The 22,156-nt window shown below is 42.4% G+C and overlaps 2 protein-coding genes across 2 annotated transcripts; one reads left to right on the forward strand and one right to left on the reverse strand.

The window, feature by feature from the left end:
• Positions 1–2,579: 2,579 nt before the first annotated feature.
• Positions 2,580–5,912, reverse strand: LOC115394534 (ADP-ribosyl cyclase/cyclic ADP-ribose hydrolase 1). The gene is made up of 10 exons (XM_030099865.1): positions 5,802–5,912; positions 5,473–5,589; positions 5,213–5,336; positions 4,738–4,864; positions 4,511–4,646; positions 4,121–4,203; positions 3,931–4,004; positions 3,739–3,831; positions 3,007–3,093; positions 2,580–2,716 (listed from the first exon to the last, which is right to left on the reverse strand). Exons 2-10 carry the CDS (start codon positions 5,579–5,581, stop codon positions 2,617–2,619), a joined length of 933 nt encoding a protein of 310 aa, XP_029955725.1. The 5' UTR covers positions 5,582–5,589; positions 5,802–5,912; the 3' UTR covers positions 2,580–2,616.
• A 4,400-nt stretch (positions 5,913–10,312) lies between these two features.
• On the forward strand, positions 10,313–20,776 carry LOC115394615 (inositol monophosphatase 1-like). Its single transcript, XM_030099959.1, has 9 exons — positions 10,313–10,390; positions 10,689–10,801; positions 11,646–11,779; positions 12,347–12,451; positions 12,705–12,750; positions 12,959–13,067; positions 13,225–13,333; positions 13,908–14,059; positions 20,151–20,776. The coding sequence occupies exons 2-9, from the start codon at positions 10,739–10,741 to the stop codon at positions 20,270–20,272; spliced, it is 840 nt and encodes a 279-aa protein (XP_029955819.1). The 5' UTR covers positions 10,313–10,390; positions 10,689–10,738; the 3' UTR covers positions 20,273–20,776.
• Positions 20,777–22,156: the final 1,380 nt, after the last annotated feature.

Raw genomic sequence — 22,156 nt, forward strand, 5'->3', positions numbered from 1 at the left:
CTGTGTAGCATGTGACTTTAGATAACTGTTATCAAGTGATTTATAGTTGGTCTCATATTGACAGTCATTATGATTCAGTTATCAAAAAACAAAAACAAAAAACACCCTTGTTGTGTCAGACTGCATTAATTGTGTTAACTTTCACACTTCAATCCTCCATCTAATTTATTTTGTATGTGTTGTATTTTACTTCGATATCTTTGATACTGTTGAAAGAATAGCTGACGTAGATTACACGGTAGTAAACAGAGGACTGTCCCAGCATGCATGAATATCATTAGCGTCACGCTGGAGTTCTACAGAAAGCCTTGAAGGGTTGTAACTCCTGTGTTTAACTCACTCAGCTCTTCCTACTTTGAAATTTCTGTTTAGTCACATTATTGGTTTTATATCAGATAGTATCAGACCTTTAATCTGACAAACATTTCATGAAAGTGACGGTGATGATGAAGCTAAAGAAAACTAGACCTGACTTGACAGGAGCAACACAAATATTTGACATTTAACAGTAATTTTATTTCATTTGCCAAGAACCATTGATGCTACCGGTTAGATTTCACAGCCGCGTCCTCTCAGCTCATGTTCTGCTGTTTAGTCATGCTCATTATTAAAACATCCTGTAAATAACTTGAGCTGGAGCCAGCCGAGGCCTCCAGGCAACAGAATTGGACTTGGGATTGGAAGTTTGCGAGTTCAAATCCCACTGGCTGCCACTGTGGCTCCTTTAGCAAGACCTTTGACCTCCAGCAGCTCCCTGGATGTGACTGCCCACTGCATCCTGAAAACAGGATGGGTAACTGTGGAAAAATTAAATTCCCAAAGGGGGATTAATGATAAAGTATGATTAGCTTATTCATATTTGATATATTTTAATAGTTTATGAACACTTTGTCCATTTTATTCTACTCTTTATTATCAATATAGAAAATAAGCAGATAAAATCTAAATTTTTCTTGCGGTCACAGTTCAAATATGAAGTAGGTTCCTTCTAATTTGAAGTGTTTTCTCTGCACGCAGTGTATTTGTCCTCTCTGTGTCCGATGACCTTCAGTAAAATAAATGTGGCTTGTAACTGTGAAGCTTGGTCACAGTTATACCACTTGGTCGATGTGTCTGCAGCAGAAAAAAGTAACGTTTGTTCAGCGAGTGTGCATGATTGTCGTGTAAAGATGAACTCTACCTCCAGAGCTCCATGCATTTCTCCCCGATCACGGTTGCTGCATGTGAACATGGGACAGTTTGTCTCTCCTCTGGACTCTAATAGCAGCAAGAAAGCAGCTCTGTCTGAGGCTTGTTAGTGTCATGTGAACCCTGTAAACTGGGAAATTTGCCTTCCTGACTGGTAATTATCCTCCAAACAGAAACATTCAAGAACAATATACGTTTTTTTTTTTTTTTTCTGTATTTTGCAACAGCCAAGCAAATTGGGCATTTCTGTTCCCGAGAAGGACACTGAACATGTTTTTCAAATTAATAAAGATTTTCTGCTTGTTGAAAGTGGATGTATTGTAAAATATATAAATTTTCTTTATTTATTTAATGCTTTAAGAGTGTCAACTGCTTCCTCATAAAGCCCTTCCTCCTCTTTGGCAGCTTTACACATCAGTGTAATAATGACATTTTTCCTCTGAGCAAGCATAAACCTGCTCCACTCCTTTCTTCAGAACATGTTTGTGGGTTTACAGTTCAGATTCAAAGTTAGGCCTGTAATAGCTGTTCAGAAGCCGAAAAACGGTTGCAGGCAATATTTCGAAGGTTGCAGGTTATCATTATCAGCGGTGAACATGTTGAGAAACGCAACAAATCTTTGAAAGCAAGTGAGCGAATCCAAACTAAAGGTTATCCATTCAGTAAACCAGTTTGCTTTTGCTGCTTTGTATTATTGTTCATGATCCAGGAAAACACAGTTTGCTGGGTGTCTCCTGCTCTGGGTATGCAGTGCAGTGAATACGCTGCCGATTAAGTGAGTAACTGGGTTGATTGGTTTTTACTGTGGTTCAAAGTTCCTCCTGCAAACTGACTGACTTGGACAGGATTACTTCACTGCAGTTCAACGGGAGAGAGACACTGAGCCTGGGTGTTCTGCAGCTTTCTGCACATGCTGTAAACATGACATGGAACAAGAGAGATACAAAAACATCCATTTATTTTGAAACTTTGCAAACAGAATGAAAGAATATGTATGATATTTGAATTTATTGTAACTACTGACATGTACAGATTATACAAGATGTTCAAGGGTCTGCAGTTCTTGCTTCGTGAACTTAGATCTCAAAGAGTTTCTTCAGACTTTAAACTCCCCCGAGAATCTTTTCTGACCCTTGAGTGACTCCAACTCATGGACTAATGTACACTCTTTAATAAATTGCCACTGACAGTCTATATTTTGAAAAAGCTCAATATTACTATCAACTTTTTAGTGGATGTTTTCTTCATTTAAAGTCTTATTAAATACATTTCAAAATAAACATTTTTATTATACATTAATTTTGCACTAACAGAACAAACTATTTTTTCTTCCTTCATTTGCAAAGTAAGTTTTACATGGAAATCAGCGTGATTTCACATTCAGTAATGATAATGCAGGTGCGAGACATTGCGATCCTCGTTTGGGACTCAGTTGGACGTGAGGCTCTTGTTGTGGACGAGGCTGTTTGCACATTTCTGGGATGATGAGCGCTCTGGGCGCTGGATGCACTGAAGACTCATCAGTGTCCTGGAAATAAAAAAATAACACATGTTTATCCATCAATAACATCCATAAAAAAAAAAGGTGTGTGATATCATGATGTTTTTGTCCATCTGTTTGCGTCCACAAGGAGATCTTTGTTCCGTCTGACACAGTTTTCCACTTGGTCACAATGTGTGATGTTGTTGTGATGAAAGATGACTGTTTGTTTTTAGCGGACAGTGTTGCAACAGGCGGTTAATTTCTGCAACTCTGAAAGACGCAGAGCGATGGGTTTGTTTCTGTGAACCCTCGTCGTGCTTTGAGGTGCTGCTTACTGGTCCGTGTCCGAGCAGGTCCAGCGGAAACCTCTGAGCTGCAGGATTTGGATCAGGCTTACAATCGATCCTTTATTGCATGATTCTCTGCAGCAGGGGGGAAAAAGAAGAAGAAATCAGCAGTGCTTTAGATTTTTTTTTTTTAAAGTGGGGTTAATTCCATTTAATAGGACTGTTTCTTATGCATTTATCAAATGGTTTTCAAAAGGACATCAAGAATTTTGCAAACTATTCCTAGACATGGCATGTTTTGAAAATGTAAAAAAAGCCTTAATATGTGCAGACGCCAAATACAGATGAATAGATTTCAGTCAATTTAAGAACACGACTCATAAATAAAATGCCTTCTGGTGGCACATACATCTTAAAGGTACTGTGGTAAAGGTAATGTCATTCTTTTCATTAAACACTTTTATAATAGGCTGAAAATAAAGACAAATTTCACACTGAAGTTGAAGCGCGAGTACTGAACCAACCAGAAACCACTTTGCCCCAGAGAAAAGGTCAGATTGTGTAATAAACAAAATATCCTGGAGTTCTAAGAAATTAAAAATTAAAAACAAACTGAATCAGAAAGAATAAAAACTGTACTATGAATCATTCGCCTAATGCACAAAAGCTACAATAATCAAATTAAATATGCACAGTGAAGTCAGTAAAGTCCTGAATGTCTAGCACCAGCTGACAGTGGTAATGTTTAGTTAGTGAAGATGTTCCAGCTGTTCTACTCACACATGAGGTCCTTCTAGGTTGGTCACCACCTTAATGTTGACGTGAGCCACCCTTTCTGGATTGAGACTGTCCAGTTCAACACTTCCAAACATGCTGTGAAAAAATGAGCAAACACACTGAATTGTAGTGCTTTTGGATAAACTACCATTAATGTACATTATTTCTATTACTTATATGTATTTTTTTTTTTACCTTTTCCTGTTGAAAGCGTTGACAACAGATCCATTTAGTAAGACAGTGATGTTCCCACATGCCATCTCTGCAAACTGGACAATCAAATAAAAGGAAATCACATGAGAGTAATAATCTGTTTGGGTGCAGAGGAGTGGCAAACGCTGCAACTCCGTTCGAGAGCATTCAGCAGTTTGTGAGACATACTGACGTTTTGCGAGGCTTTCCTCCAAAGAGAGTGAACAGGATGATTTTTACATGCGGACCACTCCGGACACGAGCTGTGATCAAAACCTGCGCAGATGTAAATGAGAGCGTGAATGAGCAAACAACAACTTTTAGTGATGTGATACAAAATTTCCCTTCCGCGACACATCTGGCAGCACAGCTGGAAATCCCCAACCTGATATTATATGTACTCTACTTTTGAGAATAAAGCAAATGTTTGCATATTGTGTTTCACTTGGTAAACCAGGAAAGCACTCGGAGAGCGCAGACCTCCACTGTTTGATGAAGCTGCTCTCAAGTCTGGAAGCAACTCTTATCTTCCCTGAGCTTTGTGTGTATTTGCATTTGGGGAGTTTCTTTCCAGCTTTCGTACCAGATTCCGTGTCTCGGCCGCACCAGATGAGATCATTGAACATGTATCCGGGCAGTGTGTCCTCCAGGGTCCAGAAGTGTCGAAGAACAGCTGCGTAGCTGTGCATGAGCGGCCTGGTTTTACTCCAGAACAGGAACTGATCGCAGGAATAACATGAAAGCGCAGGCGTCCATTAGGCATTGTGACACAACACGGTGTTTCAGAGATGAAAAGTGGAAGCTGCTCACTTTATCGCAGGGCCAGATTTGTGGCATCAGATTGAACATGGGGTGATAATCTTGAACTGACACGTTGCAGGTGGTGGGATGGACGACCGCCTCCTCAAACCGCCTCCAGATCTCTTCACAGTCGTAGCTACATGTTAAAAGACCAAAAGCTGCTTTTAAGAGGTGCATTAGCTCAGAAGTTTTAAAGACTAAAATTAACATATTGATCGGTAATTTGATTTTAAACAATATAAAACATTAGAAGCTTTTGTTTGTTACTAATTTGTCCGTAATCTAAACGCTGAAAAAAGAACCTGATTGAGCATCGCTTCAAAAGCTGCCCTTCATGCAGGTTTCACTACCAGCCTGGTTCAACAACCTGAGGCCATTCAAGTTCATCAGAGCTGAATTCTTGTGTCAAGTCATGCAAGGTGCAAATGAAAGCAAAGTGGAGACTGCCGTGGCGTTACTGTCAAACGGCTGCACAGCACCTTACCTCAGACCGGGGTTAACCAGTGCACTGTAAGAGTAACACCTTCCCATCACAATGTGCTTAATGTGAGGGGTGGTTCCGTGCTGTCCTCTCGTTTGACACGGGCAGAGCTGCAGCATGATAAACCCTATACCATGGAAGCAGAGACGAGAGAAAAGGAAAAACGGAAGGATTCTCTTTCACAGCAGGGAGGGGCTCATCAAAGTAAAAACTGACAGATAATAACGTGGGAACATTATCTGTTGTTATCTGGAGTTACTTACATGCTGTCACACTGATCGCTACAAAGGACACAGATGGTTTACGGGAAGCGATGGTGCTGAACCCCTGGCCTGCCTCATGGCTGCTCAAGGGAGATGCAAGCTTGAACATGCTTCACTCTAAAGAGGGGGGTAAAAAAAAAACAACCTTGTGGCTGCAAACCAGCTGGTTCTTTACCGTGGACTCACAAGATGTGTGTGACTGACTGAAATCTAATTATCTGCCGCCACGTACAAAACCTGTTTCCCACTTCTTCTGTCAGCAGCTGTCAAACCTGGCAGCTCTGCAAACACTCGCACGGCAGCCGTAACAAACAAACATGATTGCTTACCTCGGGACAACAATCACTTTTCTTGCACTTGAAGGTTATACACCAACACCAGCAAAGATCAGCAACTGCAGGTGAAAGTGAACAGCGCCTGCGATCAATCACGATGTCCTGGAACTCTGGAAACATGGACGCTCACCACAGTTAAAAGGCATCGTGGAGAAGAAGGCAAACAGACCGACGGATTAACAGAGTGCCGTACCCCCCCTTTGCAGACTACGCGCTCCAGAGGTTGGTCCTCATCGGTCCTCGCGAGGCGAGAGAAGTTCCTGAATGCTGTAAGACAGGCTGTTGCTTTTCCAGGGAGAAGATCCACATGACTCTTATTATGATGCTGTCAGGAATCCCCAGAGACAGAGTGAGTGCTGTTCTCAGCGACACCACGCCATGGGACGCAGGACAAAGGCCCGACGCCGTCTTTGTTGATAGCTTGGATTATGGCTTGAACTCAGACTCAGTACTGACACGCTTCATATTAAGCAAGTTCTCGATGAAAGGGACTCGTGAAGAAATGAGGTTTTATAAACGATTAAAGCATTCTCTCTGAAAGATTCAGTGCAGCGTTTGTTCCCGAAAACACTTCGGGCACATTTGTTGTCTTCTGAGTAATTAATTCCTCGCAGGATCCAGTTTATACACGACACCCAGTGACTGTGAATCAATGGTGTTAATGTGAGTGTCAAGAAAGACAGCCGGAGCATGGAAAATCATCGGACGAGAAAAAGAACCGATTCATTGAAAGAGGTCATTGAAAGTTGGTTTTGTTGATAAAGCGTCGTCTAGAAGAGTCATTTTCTCATGTCATGCCATCAGCCTGGGAGCATGAAGCAGAAATACAGCAAGCTGGGTTAATTCGTATTGTCCTGCAGGGGGGCAATTAGTTCCACAGAAACTCCATACATGGGACAACTAATAAAGCCGTGTAGAGGACTGGGACAGGGGCCAAACGTGGTCTGGCCTGGGCGGCCTGGAGGTTTTCTGGCCTTCACAGATACACGTTTCTCCCCAGAGTGAAGTTTGCCTTTCACAGATGGTTCATTCAGCCAGCAGGTACAACAACAAGCTTTAAAGGCTTTTGATGGAACTACAATGAAGCTACATCAAATCATTTTATGGACAAAACAGACTCTTTCAAATAAAATCTACACCAGAAATACGATCAGGTGTGCAAAAAAATATGATATATTTTGGCACTCACAATTACTTCAGAAATATCTGTGAAACATCTAACCAGAGCAACTCTCACATATTTGTTTTTGCATCTGTGGAAAGTCATAAAAAAGAAGCTTTTAATCCTGCAGTACAATGTGACTGGTTGATAATGCTGGAAATGATTCCGTGAAAAAAAGTAAATGTAATTCTTTGTAGATCTCCATATTTCCTTGAAACTTTTAAAATGCTGTAAGTAGTTAATGAGTGTATCTTATTTATTTGGGGCAGTGTTGGTTATGCAATGGTCAACTTTGATCTGGAATGAAAGAACAAGTTTACCATCACTTTTCTTTGGAAAGTAAACATCTGTGATTGTGAGTGGACTGAAAACACTGTCACTGCTTTGTGTTTGTCTTATGTAATGTCTGGTGTATTTTCATGTTTCTTTGTCCTTGCGCAGCCCTTTGATTTGCCTTGAATGGTGTTTTACAAATACTCTTGCCTTGCCTTTGGTTCTCCGGTTAGCCGAGTGCCAGATGGTTCCATATCAGTATCGTAGGTGTTGGCACATGTGCATGGCTCCGTTTTATTCGGAATATCATGTGGCCAGAAGGAATAGTTTGTTTCAATCGCTTAAAAATCATGACATCTTAAATTCTGTACACAAAGAAAAAAAAAATCACAGAGAAAGTACAGACACTAAAAGATGTGTTTCTTTAACGTGCCTGGTATTAACAAGGCTGTTTCACAGAGACTGCTGGATTTAATGTATTCCCAACTGTTGCCAGACAGCTTAAGAACTGCTTAGAGAAAAAGATGACAGTGAATGTAGAAGGAGAGCATCCGAGGTTAAATAGATTATAGATGAGACAGTGGCCTCATGTTTTTAAAGCTAATTGCTTTATTAACACTCAGTATATTCAAACCCAATGTCTTCACCGGACTGTGGAAGCTCAAAGACAAAAGTGTTTGCTGAGATTAAGCGGCTGAATGGATGCTCGGCTTATTCAGAAAATGAACAAACACGGTGCGTGTGGTAAAGCTTAAGCACTTAATAGAGCGCTAAAGCTTAATTATTGACCAATAAGCGGTGATTGATCACACATTTCTGGGATCATTGAATAGGAATCTTGATTTACCTGATATAGCTCAGCCAACACTGCCCACTTCAGAGAGAAAGAAGGACAAACCAACAGACTCGATCAATAAACTGGATGGATTAGAGATGCTTTACATTGATGCATTTTCTGTCTATTGCATTGTGCCACTAATCAAAGTCAGCTTGTTGTTTGCAGTTTGGATAATTTGTCTCTGAATTAAAACTTTAGCTAAGTTAAGTTTAGTTTCTGATTCAGAAAAAGCTTGTCAAATCAATTCTAATGCACCCCGCTGCCCCCAAAAACTCCATCCATCCATCCAGTTTGTATTGAAATGACTGATGGTGTCTGGAGAGCAGCTGACAGTTACTGAGACGTGAACATGAACAGGACTGGCTTGTAAAAGGAATGGATTTTCCCATGAATACAGACACAAAGAGAACAAACTCCAGAGTGAAAAGGCCTGACCCAGATTTCAACATATTGCATATTTTTTGTGAGCCAACAATTCTAACCACTGAAGTTGCTTGTGATAAAGCCACAGTCTGCTCAGACCACGCTCTCATCACCTGACAGAATTTTGGATGTTGTTTATAATTATGATTTATAATTTATTGATGAAAAGACTTTCAGTTATTGTTTTGACCTCCTCTGAGGACATGACGTGAAATATATTTTCACAGATTTGTTTTTTACATCTTTCCTGGCTGATGAAGGTAAAGCTATCACCCTTCAACTTCAGTTAAACACAACAACGCAACACTGAAATAAGGTCACACCTAGTTCATTTTATGAATTGTGTTTGACTAAATTTACCCACATTTGTTGTGTCTGCCAGTCTTTTCATAATATAGAGGAGCAAGTTTTTGATATGATAATGAAGTCAAAGCTCTAATTATCCTGCAGCAAGAAAGAATCAGCTGTCAGCTGCCATAGCTGCTGCATGGTGTTGTTGCTGCCACCACCTGGACTAAAGAAGCCTTGTGCAGATGCAAGGCAGATGCAATGAACGCTGTGCAGGAATGATAAACAGACAATAGAGGAAGAAGGCTGAACTAGTTCTGTAATCACTTACTGCTGTATTTGTGTTATTCCATGAAAAATCACCACTGATATTAACAGGCAGTTATCAACTGACTGCCAGTCTGTGATAAATATATATTTGTTAACTGGAGTTATTGTTTTTGGGTTTTTTTTTTTTGTTTTTTTTTTTTATGATGGAATGTTGCAAGTTTGATCCGTCCACATGTCAGAATGTCTTTGAGCAAGAGACTGGACCCCATGGATGGACTGAGTGCCTTGCATGGCAGCCGCCTCCACTGGCATGTGAACGTCTGTCAATAGGTGAATTTGATGAGGTGATGCTCAAGCAGCAGAAAAATGCCCTCTAAATGAAATCCATTTTCCATTTGTGTCAATGAATGATTGTTGCAAAGAATAAAGGTCAAAGGTCAGTTCTCATCTTGACTCCATATCCCACCAGACACCACACGGAGCCAGGAATCTGGGTGTAGTTATGGATTCACATCGGAAAGTCAACAAACACGTGAAGACAAGAGCAATCAGTTTACTATCATCTGAAAAATATTGCAAGAAGTAAAGAGTTTCTGACTCAACCAGGTTCAGAGAAACTGTGCATTTAATTTGAGCAGGCTGGATTATTGTAATGGTGTGTTTACAGCTCTCAGTAAAAAAAAAAAAAAAAAAATCAGCTGCTAAACAGGACTGTGTCACAGTGTGTGACTGCAATATATTAATTCTTGTCTATAAAGCTATGAATGGTTTTGGATAGAGTTTAGACTCCAATATGAAACAGCCAAACCCCTGAGGTCCTAAAAAAGGGATTTGCTTCCCATTAAAAAAAAAAGGTTTATCCTAATAAAGGTTTTACTTTATTTATTCTGCGTTCTATGCCTGTTTTGATCACAAAAGATTGCGATTATTAATCAACTTTTTTAATGTGTTCCCTTTATTTACATGTAAAGCACTTCCGCTGTTGCAGACACTTGTCATCTAAACTGTTTTAGACCTCTTTCAAAAAAGATTACAAAATGCAGCAGTATGTATGTATGTAAAAATGTAACTTTTAAAAGTAATAAACATTTCCGTCTCCTCTTCTGTTCAGCTAAATACAGGAGCACTCAAAAGCCGGTCATTTTTTTCAGAATGCTCATTGGTTACTGTACAGTGACGTAGAACAATATAAACCAATAGAATTGAAGGGTTTTCATCTTGACGTCACTGGTTGACAAATCGGAGTGCGAGCTCCCTTTAGTCCCGCCTCCTGGGGTGGAACCTGACAAACCGGGGGTGTGCAGGCTTAGCTTTAGCACACTGAAACTGGTAAAGTATCCTTTGACAACACAGTTATGTCCAGTTATTGCGCAGGTCTCTGTCATAATCTGGAATGTCATGTTTGTACCCGTAGCTGTCATTAGTGTCACTGCTCGTTTATGAACGCTTTTCATCAGTAAAAGTGAGCGCCTGGAGCTAATGTACGCTAACAGACAGGTTTTGTAATGAGTGAAGTAGATTATTTTCCTATCTCTACTTCTTTATTCTCTTTATTTATGCTTGCAAGAGTTTTAGATGGATTCATCCGTGTCCCTGTGAATGACGGAAGTCGTACGTCCTCTTACAGGCGACTTCAGCCCGTGTTTTTGAAGGTATCTGCTCCACTTCCTCATCACCATGAGTGACCCGTGGCAGGAGTGCATGGACCACTGCATAGAGGTCACTAAAAAGGCTGGAAAGGTAATCAAACCTCTCATCAACAATAGGCTGTGTACAATAGCTGAACAAGATAATGCAATCGTCTGGAATGAGGTTTGCAGAATAACCTTACACCCTGGTATTCATGTTTCATCAGCACAGAGAAGAAAAATGCAGCAGTTTGTTCAGGTTTAAGATGATGCTTTTGCATCCAGACATGTTGATCCCAACCCCGTCAAGGGTGCGTGCAATAAACTAAATGTGTACATCCGTGCACCTGTGACGCTCTTCAATAATCTGCTGCCACCACTAGGGGTATCGGGAAGTCTTGAGGTGTCCTGCAGCTGAAGACTCACAGTGTCAGATCAGCTAAATTATATGTAATAAGCATAAACTGACAGCAAAGGAGCTGAAATTGAGATTTTGGCTTTTTTTTTCTCCACATTTTTTGTCATAATTGAATGTCTGTTTTAAGAATGTTACGACAGTGTTGATGCCATGCAATGCAATTAGATGTTGATTCTATTGTTTAGTTTCTTAGTCGAATATAAGGCCATATTTTTTCAAATCGAAGAAAATTCAAATAATGAAAAATGAATCATGGTCAAAAACACCTATATTTATTTTCTTAAAAATAAAGTGTCATTCTATTTCGAACTAACAAACTAATGTTTGAAATTGCTTTTTAAATCATCAGAACAATTGTTATTTAGATAAAATAAACACAACTTGAAAGTAGAAGGTGCCAAGAAAGTTTATTGTTTTGGTTCTATAGCTGTCAGTCATATTGAAACACAACACACACTATGTTCAGTCACTGAAATTACAATCTAGATGTACTCATCCCCCCAAAAGTCTCTGTTTTATTATGCTGCATTCCTGCCAGGTGATCCGCGAGGCGCTTCAGAAGGACATCGCTGTGATGCAGAAGAGCTCCCCGACTGACCTGGTGACCGAGACCGACCAGAAAGTGGAGCAGCTTATTATATCTTCCATCAAAGAAAAGTACCCCACACACAGGTACACAGCGTTTACATGGTGGTGTTTCTGCTTATTGAACTGTCTGTCTGACAAGAATAATATTTTAACGTAAGAGAAATTCCGTCCAAATGTTCCAGCTTTGCATTTGCCGTTCTTTGCTTTGTGTCGCTCAGTTTATTTGGCTCATTGTTTGCAGTTTGGAGAATTTGGTTTTGAATTAAACAGCTACTCGTATTTGTTGTAGTCCCTATTTCACAAACAGCTTATTTCTCAAAGTGACAAAAGTGTTGCCAAAAAATGCATCCTTCTTTGCTGGATGCAGTTCAGAGTTGCATTTTGCTGGCGTTAATTCCAGCCATAAGTGAGGGAACAGGGAACACGGTGGACTGGAAATTCCAAGAGAAACAGTCACTGATACGCAATTTATATTGCGTATCCACTGCGCTGAGTTTGCATGTTCATCCTCTGATGAACATGCAAACTCAGCGCAGTGGAAGCAGCTGCACAAAATCCAGTCAAATCTTAGTCTCAAATTTACAGTTGAATTGTCTGATGCATGGAGATTAAAATTTGCCTGGATGATTTCTTCCTGTCTGTATTTTGAAGCTTCATAGGTGAGGAGTCGGTTGCAGCAGGTGCGCCCAGTGTCCTCACAGACGATCCCACGTGGATCATCGACCCTATCGATGGAACCACCAACTTCGTTCACAGGTACTCCCGCCTGCGATTGGATTCTGTAAGAGACTCTGAGCAGCCCGATATCATTGTGGATTTGTTTTATCTCAGTCTTGCCTTGACTATTTTTATCTTTTAATTAGATTCTCTCTTGGATTGTCCTCTCTGCCTGGGATAATTAGACATCCCAGATGAAACTGTACTGATAATAGAATTGGATTCCTCTGAGCTTAAATCTAAAGCGAGTTCAATAAATGAGTGTTTTATATTATAAATTCCTCTTGGGCAGGTTCCCATTTGTGTCCGTATCAATCGGATTCACAGTGAAGAAAGAGGTAAGCTCTTTTCTATGCAAATCACATTTGTTTTTCCGCAGTCCTGATTAAAGGAAACATTAACATTATAGTGGCCCTAATAACCCTGAGAGTTTGTGTAGAGTGGCACTGTAAACATCTCTTTTATAAACAGCTGTTGTTCTATTCTCAGCTCTCCTCCCCCGCCACATAAATCACTGCCGCTTTCTCTGCTGCTTCTCGGCCTCAGATCGAGTTCGGGATCGTCTACAGCTGCATTGAGGACAAACTGTACACCGCACGCAAAGGCAAGGGAGCGTTCTGCAACGGCGCGCCGATCAAAGTGTCCGGACAAGAAGGTGAATATTGATGAAGCTCGGCAGGATTCAGAGCTGTGGTCACGGAAGATCTCCACCAGGTGGAGGCAGAATCCCACATCTCACATGTTTCTGTGACTCCAGATGGGAAATGAAATGTTTACTGAGTGATCATCGGATGTTTTTGTTTACTTCCCAGATATTAGCCAGTCGCTGGTGCTGACAGAGATGGGCTTTAAACAGGATCCTGTGAAATTCCAGACGATGTTGGCCAACATCAGAGCAATCCTCACCATACCTGTGCACGGGTAATTACCTGTTCATGTGTGAGCTGCAATCGTCGCACCCATTGTCTCATGAACCGCAACAACACGGCAAACATCTGCTGCTCTGTCTGAAAACTGACAGCTGGTGTAATTGTTCACAGCCAGACCTTCAGGAAACAATTACTTCGACTGTGTTTCCTGTTGGCCGTTCAGAATAAAAGACATCAGGAGAGTAGAAGCTGAGAGCAAAGACTCGTATCATAGAAAACAAGACACAAGGACAGCTGAATCCAGCACAGTATGCTTGGTTTGAACATTATCACTTCCCACTGCAACACTGAAAGATACATATACAGTGTTCATAAGATCATTTATTAATGAGAACAAGATCATTGTCATTTTGAACACGGATGAACAACACTAAGTGCATTCAATCTTAAGTTCCTGAAGATAACTTAAGATTGATATTTGGTTTAACGGCGATCAGTAGTTATTGTTCCTCCTCTGATCACCTGAGAAATCAATCCTTTCTTCATTTCTGTGAATTGGCCCTCTGCCCACGGCTGTCCGTGTCTGCCCTACAAGCTGCAGCTAAACGTCTCACTTCCATGTTTAGGATCCGCTCCCCAGGCAGCGCGGCTGTCAACATGTGTTTGGTGGCGTGTGGATCGGCTGACGCCTACTACCACATGGGCATCCACTGCTGGGACATGGCCGGAGGCGCCGCCGTCGTCACCGAGGCCGGGGGAGTGATCATGGACATCTCAGGTGAGTCACTGAGAAAACATCATCATCTCAGGCGTCACTTCACTCAGCTCTTCGCTGGCTGCCGCTGAGTCACTGGGCGGAGGAACGAAGCAGGCCGAGCGGCTCCCAGTCCTCTCAGCACAGACACAACAGAAATAATTGTTTATGAATTCTTCATCGATGCCAATTGTTCTTGGTACTTGTTTTCATCCGTCTCAGTGCTCATCAAAGCCAGCCAGACCCAGTCAGAGATGAATAAATGATAATCAGCGGCTTTGTACTTGAAAAGAGAATTTTGATAGTAAATTAGGGTAACCCTGAGGGCAAGCCTGCTGACTTATCAGCTGTCCTCAAATGGAATATGCACAGCAGGAAGTTGTGTACATCGTTTCGTGCAAACGCATTTGAAATTACAGTGTTTTTGATAGCAGATCAGACACAAGACTTTCCCATGCTGTTATCCTGCACTCTTATCTTGGCTTTTCCTGTCACTGAGCACACGTTCTCTATTACATGTAAGACGTTTTGCATTCAGCCACATGCTGGACGGGTGTACCTCCTCTGCTCTGTAACACCGGGGGAAGGGATAAAATGTATTTCCAATTTACAGTAATCCAAGTAGCTCAACAGCAGAGCAAACGGAATACATTAAATAAATGTGTAATTAAGCCCAAACAGAGCAGAGCTGCCACTTTTCACACATTGGGATTAACTTCAGACTCACACTGCGCAGCATTTGCTTCACAATGACAAGTAACTTTTCTCCCTTCAGTGCCTGAAACATGAATTATAATCTTGTAGTTTTATGTTTTTTGACAAACGACTTGCAAAGTGTTCCGACCAGCTCGTTTAGGAGAGGGAAAATGGCGGTAACATAAAGGCCACAGATGGTAAGTGGAACTTAAAGTTATTTATTAACAAACGTAAGATTAGAAACTAGAGCTGTCAAACCACAAACACAAGGCCAAAAGGTAACTAAAAATAAGGAAATACAACAAAGGTTCCTCAAACCAAAAGCACAGAAACAAGCGCCTCCCTGACTGATTGAGGGATCGCATATAGAACATTAATCGCGGCTGATCCATTGATCTGATGAGACAACCTGTACTCAATGGGTGTTGGACACCACTTTGTTTGTGGTGACATGCTGTACATTTTCTACCAGTCTGTTGTTGCAAGTGCTGTTTTCTTTGGGGTTGTCTGTTGGGGTGGCAGTATGACAAAAAGAGACGGCAATCGGCTGGACAGACTGATAGGGAAGTGTGCATCTGTGATGGGGAGGAAGGTGGACTCTGTTGAAGCAGTCTTGGAGAGGAGGATGAGGGCCCTAATGCAGGGTATCTTGAGGAACCCCAAACACCCACTGCACGACACAGTCGCAGCTCAAAAGAGTGGCCGGAGTAACAGGCTCCTGTCATTGCGCTGCAGAACCGAGCGCTTCAAGAGGTCGTTCATCCCCTCAGCAATCAGGCTGTTCAACAGATGTGCCTGAGTCAAACCGAGTACATCAGCACTATTTTATTGTACTTTTGTTATTTATTTGTGTGCATATAATTTGTGTCTGCTGCTGGACATCTGAATTTCTCCCTTTGGGAGATTAATAAAGTTTTATCTATCTATCTATCTATCTATCTATCTGTCTATCTGTCTATCTATCTATCTATCTATCTATCTATCTATCTATCTATCTATCTATCTATCAAACCAAACACACAGAACCAAGCGTCAAACACAGAAACAAGCGCCTCGCTAACTGACAAAGTATGAGTGGCTACAAGAGGCGCGTGAGCATGGCTGGTTACAGCCTGCTGCTGGTCAGTGTCCTCCCAGCCGTTTTCATCCCTTCTGATGCTTTGCAGGATTGACTGACGAGCTGCCGCGATGAGGCGATTGCTTATTTCCTGCAGCAGCAGCAACCTGGCAAACCACAACACCCCTCCCCTTAAGCTGCAAGTCAGCAGTCTAACTTGCAACAACACCAAAAACGGTTTCATCAGCCAACCCCATACTCTGGACAACGCATCGGCAACTGATCCCTTTTTGTGGCGTATTTCCAGGTTGTAGTCCTGCTCGATCAGTGCCCACCGCATGAGTCTCTGGTTGTGGTTATACATGCGTTTTAGAAAAATTAGTGGGTTATGGTCAGTGAAGGCCACCACCGGCTGAGGACTGGAACACACATATACCTCAAAGTGTTGGAGCGCCCACAACAAAGCAGGGGTTTCTTTTTCTATGGTGGAATACTTCGCCTGGTGTTTGTCAAACTTCCTCGAGAAGTAGCAAACTGTGTGATCAACTCCATCGCCAGCTTCCTGCAATAGAACAGCTCCGGCCCCGACCGCAGAGGCTTCTACTTCGAGTTCGAGTTTAAAGGGGCGAGAGAAGTCGGGAGCGGTGAGGACGGGAGCGTGACTAAGGAGGGACTTAGCGCTATTAAACGCATGCAGACAGGAAGGGGACCAAACAAAGTCAACTTTTTAACTCAACAGTGAAGTTAGAGCCTGAACAACAGAAGAGAAATTACAACAGAAGCCCCTTTAGTATCCTGCCATGCCTAGGAAACGGCAGAGAGCTCTCCGCGTGCTTGGAACTGGGTATTCGGCTATGGCAGGTATCTTAGCTGTGAGGGGTCTGACTTGGCCTTGGCCCACCTGTTTCCCCAGCTACGTGACCGTGGTTTTGCCAAATTCACACTTGGCAAGATTTAATGTTAAGAGGCACGAGCTAAACGAGTGAACAGCTGCTCAAGGATGTATAGATGCTCACCTCACGTCATGGTGTGCACGACTGAATCATCCAAGTCGGCCTTACAGTTAGGCAGCCCAGACAAAACAGTGTTGACTAGTCGTTGAAAGGTAGCCAGGGCATTACACATTCCAAACGCCATTACTCTATACTGCAGGAAACAGTCTGGAGTTACAAAAGTGGAGATTTCTGATGCATGGAACTTGCCAGTATCCTTTTAGCAAGTGTAATTTGCTGACATATTTTGCGGTCCCAATGGTGTCAACGCAATCGAGGAAGGGGATACAAGCGAGAACAGTAATGGAATTCACACGACGAAAGTCAGTAATAAATCGAGGTAAACCGTCTGGTTTTGCTTCCAAAAGACATGGAGAACTCCAAGAGCTGAAACTGGGAACAGCTAAACCATTTTCTAACAGAAAATCAGTTTCTTTTTTTTTATTACCACACGCTTAGTTGGATTTACCCAATATGGCGGCTGTCGGATGGGCTTGGCGTCTCTAACATCAATATCATGTTGCAAAACAGTGGTACGAGTTGGAACATCACTAAAGAGACACTTATACCGGCCGACTGTGTCCAAGCAGTATTTGCAGAACATAGACTTGAACGTCTGATGCCACCTGGGATTCAAGGTGATACAGACTAGAGACAGTGTTTTATTTCTAATGTTTTGAGGACTCGGTTGAAAAGTCGTGACTGGAAATTAGTGCCTTGGTCAGCAGCCTCAGAGTAACGGGTGGTGGTGCACATATTGGTGAGCAAGTACTGATTTCCTGACCTAGAGCGGGGCAATGAACCCACACAGTCTATGATCACACACTCAAAGGGTTCACCTATAGCAGGGATGGGTTGGAGTGGAGCAGGGGGAATTTTCTGGTTTGGTTTACCCGCTAACTGACAGACATGACAGCAGCGACAAAACTTGGTAACATCAGATTTTAATCCAGGCCAAACAAAGTGTTTCAGAACGAGGTTGTAAGTTTTGTTAACTCCCAAATGCCCTGACCATTACTCTCATGTGCAATTGACAGCACATGTTGCTGATACACAGGGTAAAACAATCTGATAAATGCTATGTTCAGGTGTGGACACAGGAATCCTTTTACACACCAGGATTTCTTTATTTAGGACGTAGGCTAGTGCTCCATGACCAAAAACAATCTCTCTCATCTCTTTTACGAACCACCTTAGTCTGTACACCGGGTGCTGCTGGAGCAAAAGGCTTTTCTGAGACAGGCTGGAACACGGACTTATGTGTAAGCGGATGCTCGTCGGCTAGTACAGAGGCTGAGGACAGAGATGAGACTTTCTGTTCATTGAGGTACACCACAATGCGCTCAGGTAAACATGCCTTGAATTCTTCCAGAAGAATTAACTCACTAAGAGAAACAAAATCATTCACTTTACAAGCATTGCACCATTTATCCAACAGGGTTCCCTTTTCCCATGCGGACTCAATGGAAGTTTGAGCTGGGGCTTTTTGTGCTTTCAAAATTTTTGCCTATAGGCTTCATCGACCAGTTCATAAGCGCGTAAAATGGACATCTGCACGATTTCATAATTTAGGCCCTCCTCTAAAGCAGGGGTCGGCAACTGGCGAACTGTCCAATCCGGCCCGCGACTGGATTCCAACGCACGCACGCACGCACGCACGCACGCACGCACGCACGCACGCACGCACGCACCCCCCCCCCCCCCCCCACTGGTCCGCGAATGGACAGGTGCGCACTCCCCTGGGCCTCCATCTGGGGTCGTGCCAGTTTGACCTTTACTCTGGCCTCACCCAGAGAGCCTGCATTCACTGGGGAGGATGAAAGTGATGCAGGGTGAACGGAGACTTGGGCTTCTCAGCCGCCTCACTGACCTCCCCAGGTACAGCATGATCAGCAGCAGGTCTGTGGCTGCCAGCCACCTCAGTCTCAGGTTGCCCACACGGGTGAATACACACAGGTAAAACAATTAACCCCAATTCCACCAACTTATCAATGACGAGAGTTTTTAAAATCTCTATTCAGAACATTCTTTTCAATAGAGATGTTTAAGCAAACAGCTATTTCCTTTAGATTATCATTTCTGCACTTATTAATTAAATCAAACTCTAAACTAGAGCTGTCAAACCACAAACACAAGGCCAAAAGGTAACTAAAAATAAAGGAAACACAACAAAGGTTCCTCAAACCAAAAGCGCAGAAACAAGCGCCTCCCTGACTGATTGAGGGATCGCATATAGAACATTAATCGCGGCTGATCCATTGATCTATTGAGACAACCTGGACTCAATGGGTGCAATCAGTTCTAATTGGGCATCAATCAAAACAGCTGATCCATTGATTAATTAAGGTAACCCGGACCCAGCGGGTGTCAGCGTTTACTCCTGCCATGTGGAACCAGCTCCCAGTTCTGCTCCTTTCTCTCGTTTCAATGTAATTTCATTCTATTACTACATGTCATTGATGATTGTTCCTCTTGTAACCTATGTTCTCTGTTTATATATGAAATGTATGTAGATACAAGAAACTGTCTGTCCTATCTCCTTCTCTTTCTGTCCCCTCACCCCAACTGGACTAGCAGAAAGCCGCCACCTCTGAGCCTGGTTCTGCAAAGGTTTCTTCCTGTTAAAAGGGAGTTTTTCCTTTCCACAGTCGCTGATGCAACTGAGTTGAATTGAATTAACTGACGAAGTATGAGTGGCTACAAGAGGCACGTGAGCATGGGGGGGGCGGGGTGGAGAGACAATACGGCGATGACCTTAACACAAAGCTTTGTGTTTTCTTGTAATGCCGGTCTTTTATTCTTTTATCTGATCGACCCTATCAATCCTTCAAAGCGTCCCCATATCTGCTTTTGTTATAAATTGCGACCTTGTTTCCAGCTATGTGCGTCACGTAATTCACCAGAAAGTAAAAGAATTTCCAAGGAAATCTGAAGTTTCACGACACACCTGCAGCTGTTTGATACGTCTCTTTTTTCACTGTATGTATCGACAGAGGAGGAGATGATAACTAATCAGACAGTCGCTCCGTCGGAGTGGTTGCCATGGCGATTGTTGCCACACTATGAAGACAGTGGAAGGAAAGATCAGCGGTCAGAAAGAAAGACTAACAGCAGAGCATGTGAAAGGACTCTTGGAGACTTGTTGTCATCGGTGAAGCACAGTCTTGTTGAAAAGAATAGCAATGTTTTTCCACTGAGAATAAAAGCTTTTTTTAAATTTTTAAATAACTTTTTAGGTCTTTAAATTATTTTGTTTTTGTTCAAACGATAGAAAACTTATTTTGGCTTTCACATTTGAGGACGACGCTTGTTTTAGGTTTAAAAAACACAATAAAAGCCACAATGTTCCTGCTTCTTCTCCTCCCACCAGGTGGACCGTTTGATCTGATGTCTCGCCGGCTGATCGTCGCCAGCAGCAGGACGATTGCAGAACGTATCGCCAAGGAGGTAACGGAGTTCAACGTCGGCAGGGATGACGCAGAATCCAAATGAACCCCGGCGCTTTTCCTCCCTCCACTCGAAAACACACTCGGCTCAAGTCCGCCGCCGCCTTAAGAACCAGGACAGGAAACTTACCTCTGTGGAACATCTGAGTCGGTTTGCGCAATATTCACAGCTTGGATCTTTACCGCTTCTGTTTGTTCTACATTGTTGTTTACCAGATTTAAAAAAAAAACCTTCTTATCGTTCAAATTTAAATGTTTTTATTCCCTTATGGGGATCATTCAGTCATTTGTTTTTGTTAATTTTACTGATATGATACCTCAAGATAACTTAAGTGTTTGTTTTGACCAATTGTATTGCAATTAAGTATTTTAACTTAGAGTTCAGGTGAATTAGAATTAGATGATATTCATTTCTAAAGTTTCTTTATTACAGTACTGTATACTTTCTCTTCATGGCCAAAGTGAAGCACTCAGCCAGAGTTATCCACATGAGTAATGTTGTTTGGATTTTTTAATCTATTTAATGAAACAAGAAAATAAAACACAATGAAGCTGATTCTTGCTCAAGTCCTGCCTCCTTTCTCAATCTGCATGGATGTGACGGTAACCGGCCGCAGTGACCAGGTCAGGAGGCGTCCGCCAGAGGAGAAAGTTCCTGCCAAAGAAGTTAAGCTTCAGTTTGGAAAACTCAATAGAACGAAATGGAAACTTAACTGGTGGATTCACTGTCAGAACTTGTTTCCCCTTGAAATGTTTCAGTTGAACAATTTGTTACAAAACCTGCAAAGAGAGATGAGAGACCTGCCTGTGTTTGTTTGCTCAGTAATAGCCTGGTTACTAAGGGTGGAGCTCCACTGAGACACAGGAGGATCATCTGAATGCCCACCCTGTGCACACGGCCCTCCATTGATCATCAGCTTAGTGATTTGTGCAAAAATGTATTAGGATGTTCATAAAAACAGACATCCATCCATCCATACATAGAAATGCTCAATGAAGAGAAGCAATGCTGCTGAAAAACCTAAAATTTGGGCTGCTCCCATTGTGATTTAATAGAGGCATCAAAGCATTACAGCGTGTGAAATCCCGCGCTGCATTGCCTCTGCCCTTTCAGCCACTGCTGCCTGTACTGCACATGCAGAGCGGCCCACTGCTCCCCCCGGGGCTGGTGCGCTATGGAACAGACTGGGAGTTGTGCTCTCGGTGGACTGGGCCTTTGCTGATGACTAACAAATAGTTTTAAAGCACTTTACTGGAGCAATTCCCGGTCTGATATGTTTCAGCCCCCCCGAACATGAAATCAGTGGTGCGTGTTTTGTCGGCAGCAGGGGGTTCAGACATCATCTCCAGGGTTGGGAATGATTTGCAGAGTCAGCTGCTAAAACTCCGTCTTTACACCAAACAGCTCCTCAGCAACTGCCATCAGTTCCGTGCATTTTTTTTGTTGTTTTGCTTTAATTTAAATGTTCTCTTTGTTTATAGAGCCATTAATGGTGCAGCCAGTAAGTTTTTTATACTTTCGCTGTGTTCTTGGTGCCAACCATTGTTCTCCAGAAAACTTGTAAACGCTGCATGTTCCTGTTTCATACCAAACCGTGAGCCAAAAAAGAGGCAAATCATAATGTGTACACAGATTCCTTTGGATAATCGGGACCAAAGTTGTCCCTTTATTTAGAATCGGTGACGTTTATTTGTTGCAGCGTGTGTTTGTGGTCTGTTATAGATTAGCGCTGTTTGCTTCACTGCGGCGGCACTACAGGTTGGGCGGGGGAGGCTGTGATTGGAAGTTCAAACTGCCTGAGCTCGGTAATGTGATCTGAGGAGAAACTTGTAACCAATCAATCATCGAATTCCATGATCTGCAGTGAATCATCCAAAAGGCACTGAGGTGACGACAAAACTTAGCTGAAGTAAAACACTCCAGGGATTA

Source organism: Salarias fasciatus, chromosome 9 (assembly GCF_902148845.1).
Source record: "Salarias fasciatus chromosome 9, fSalaFa1.1, whole genome shotgun sequence".
In the NCBI taxonomy this organism is placed as follows: domain Eukaryota; kingdom Metazoa; phylum Chordata; class Actinopteri; order Blenniiformes; family Blenniidae; genus Salarias; species Salarias fasciatus.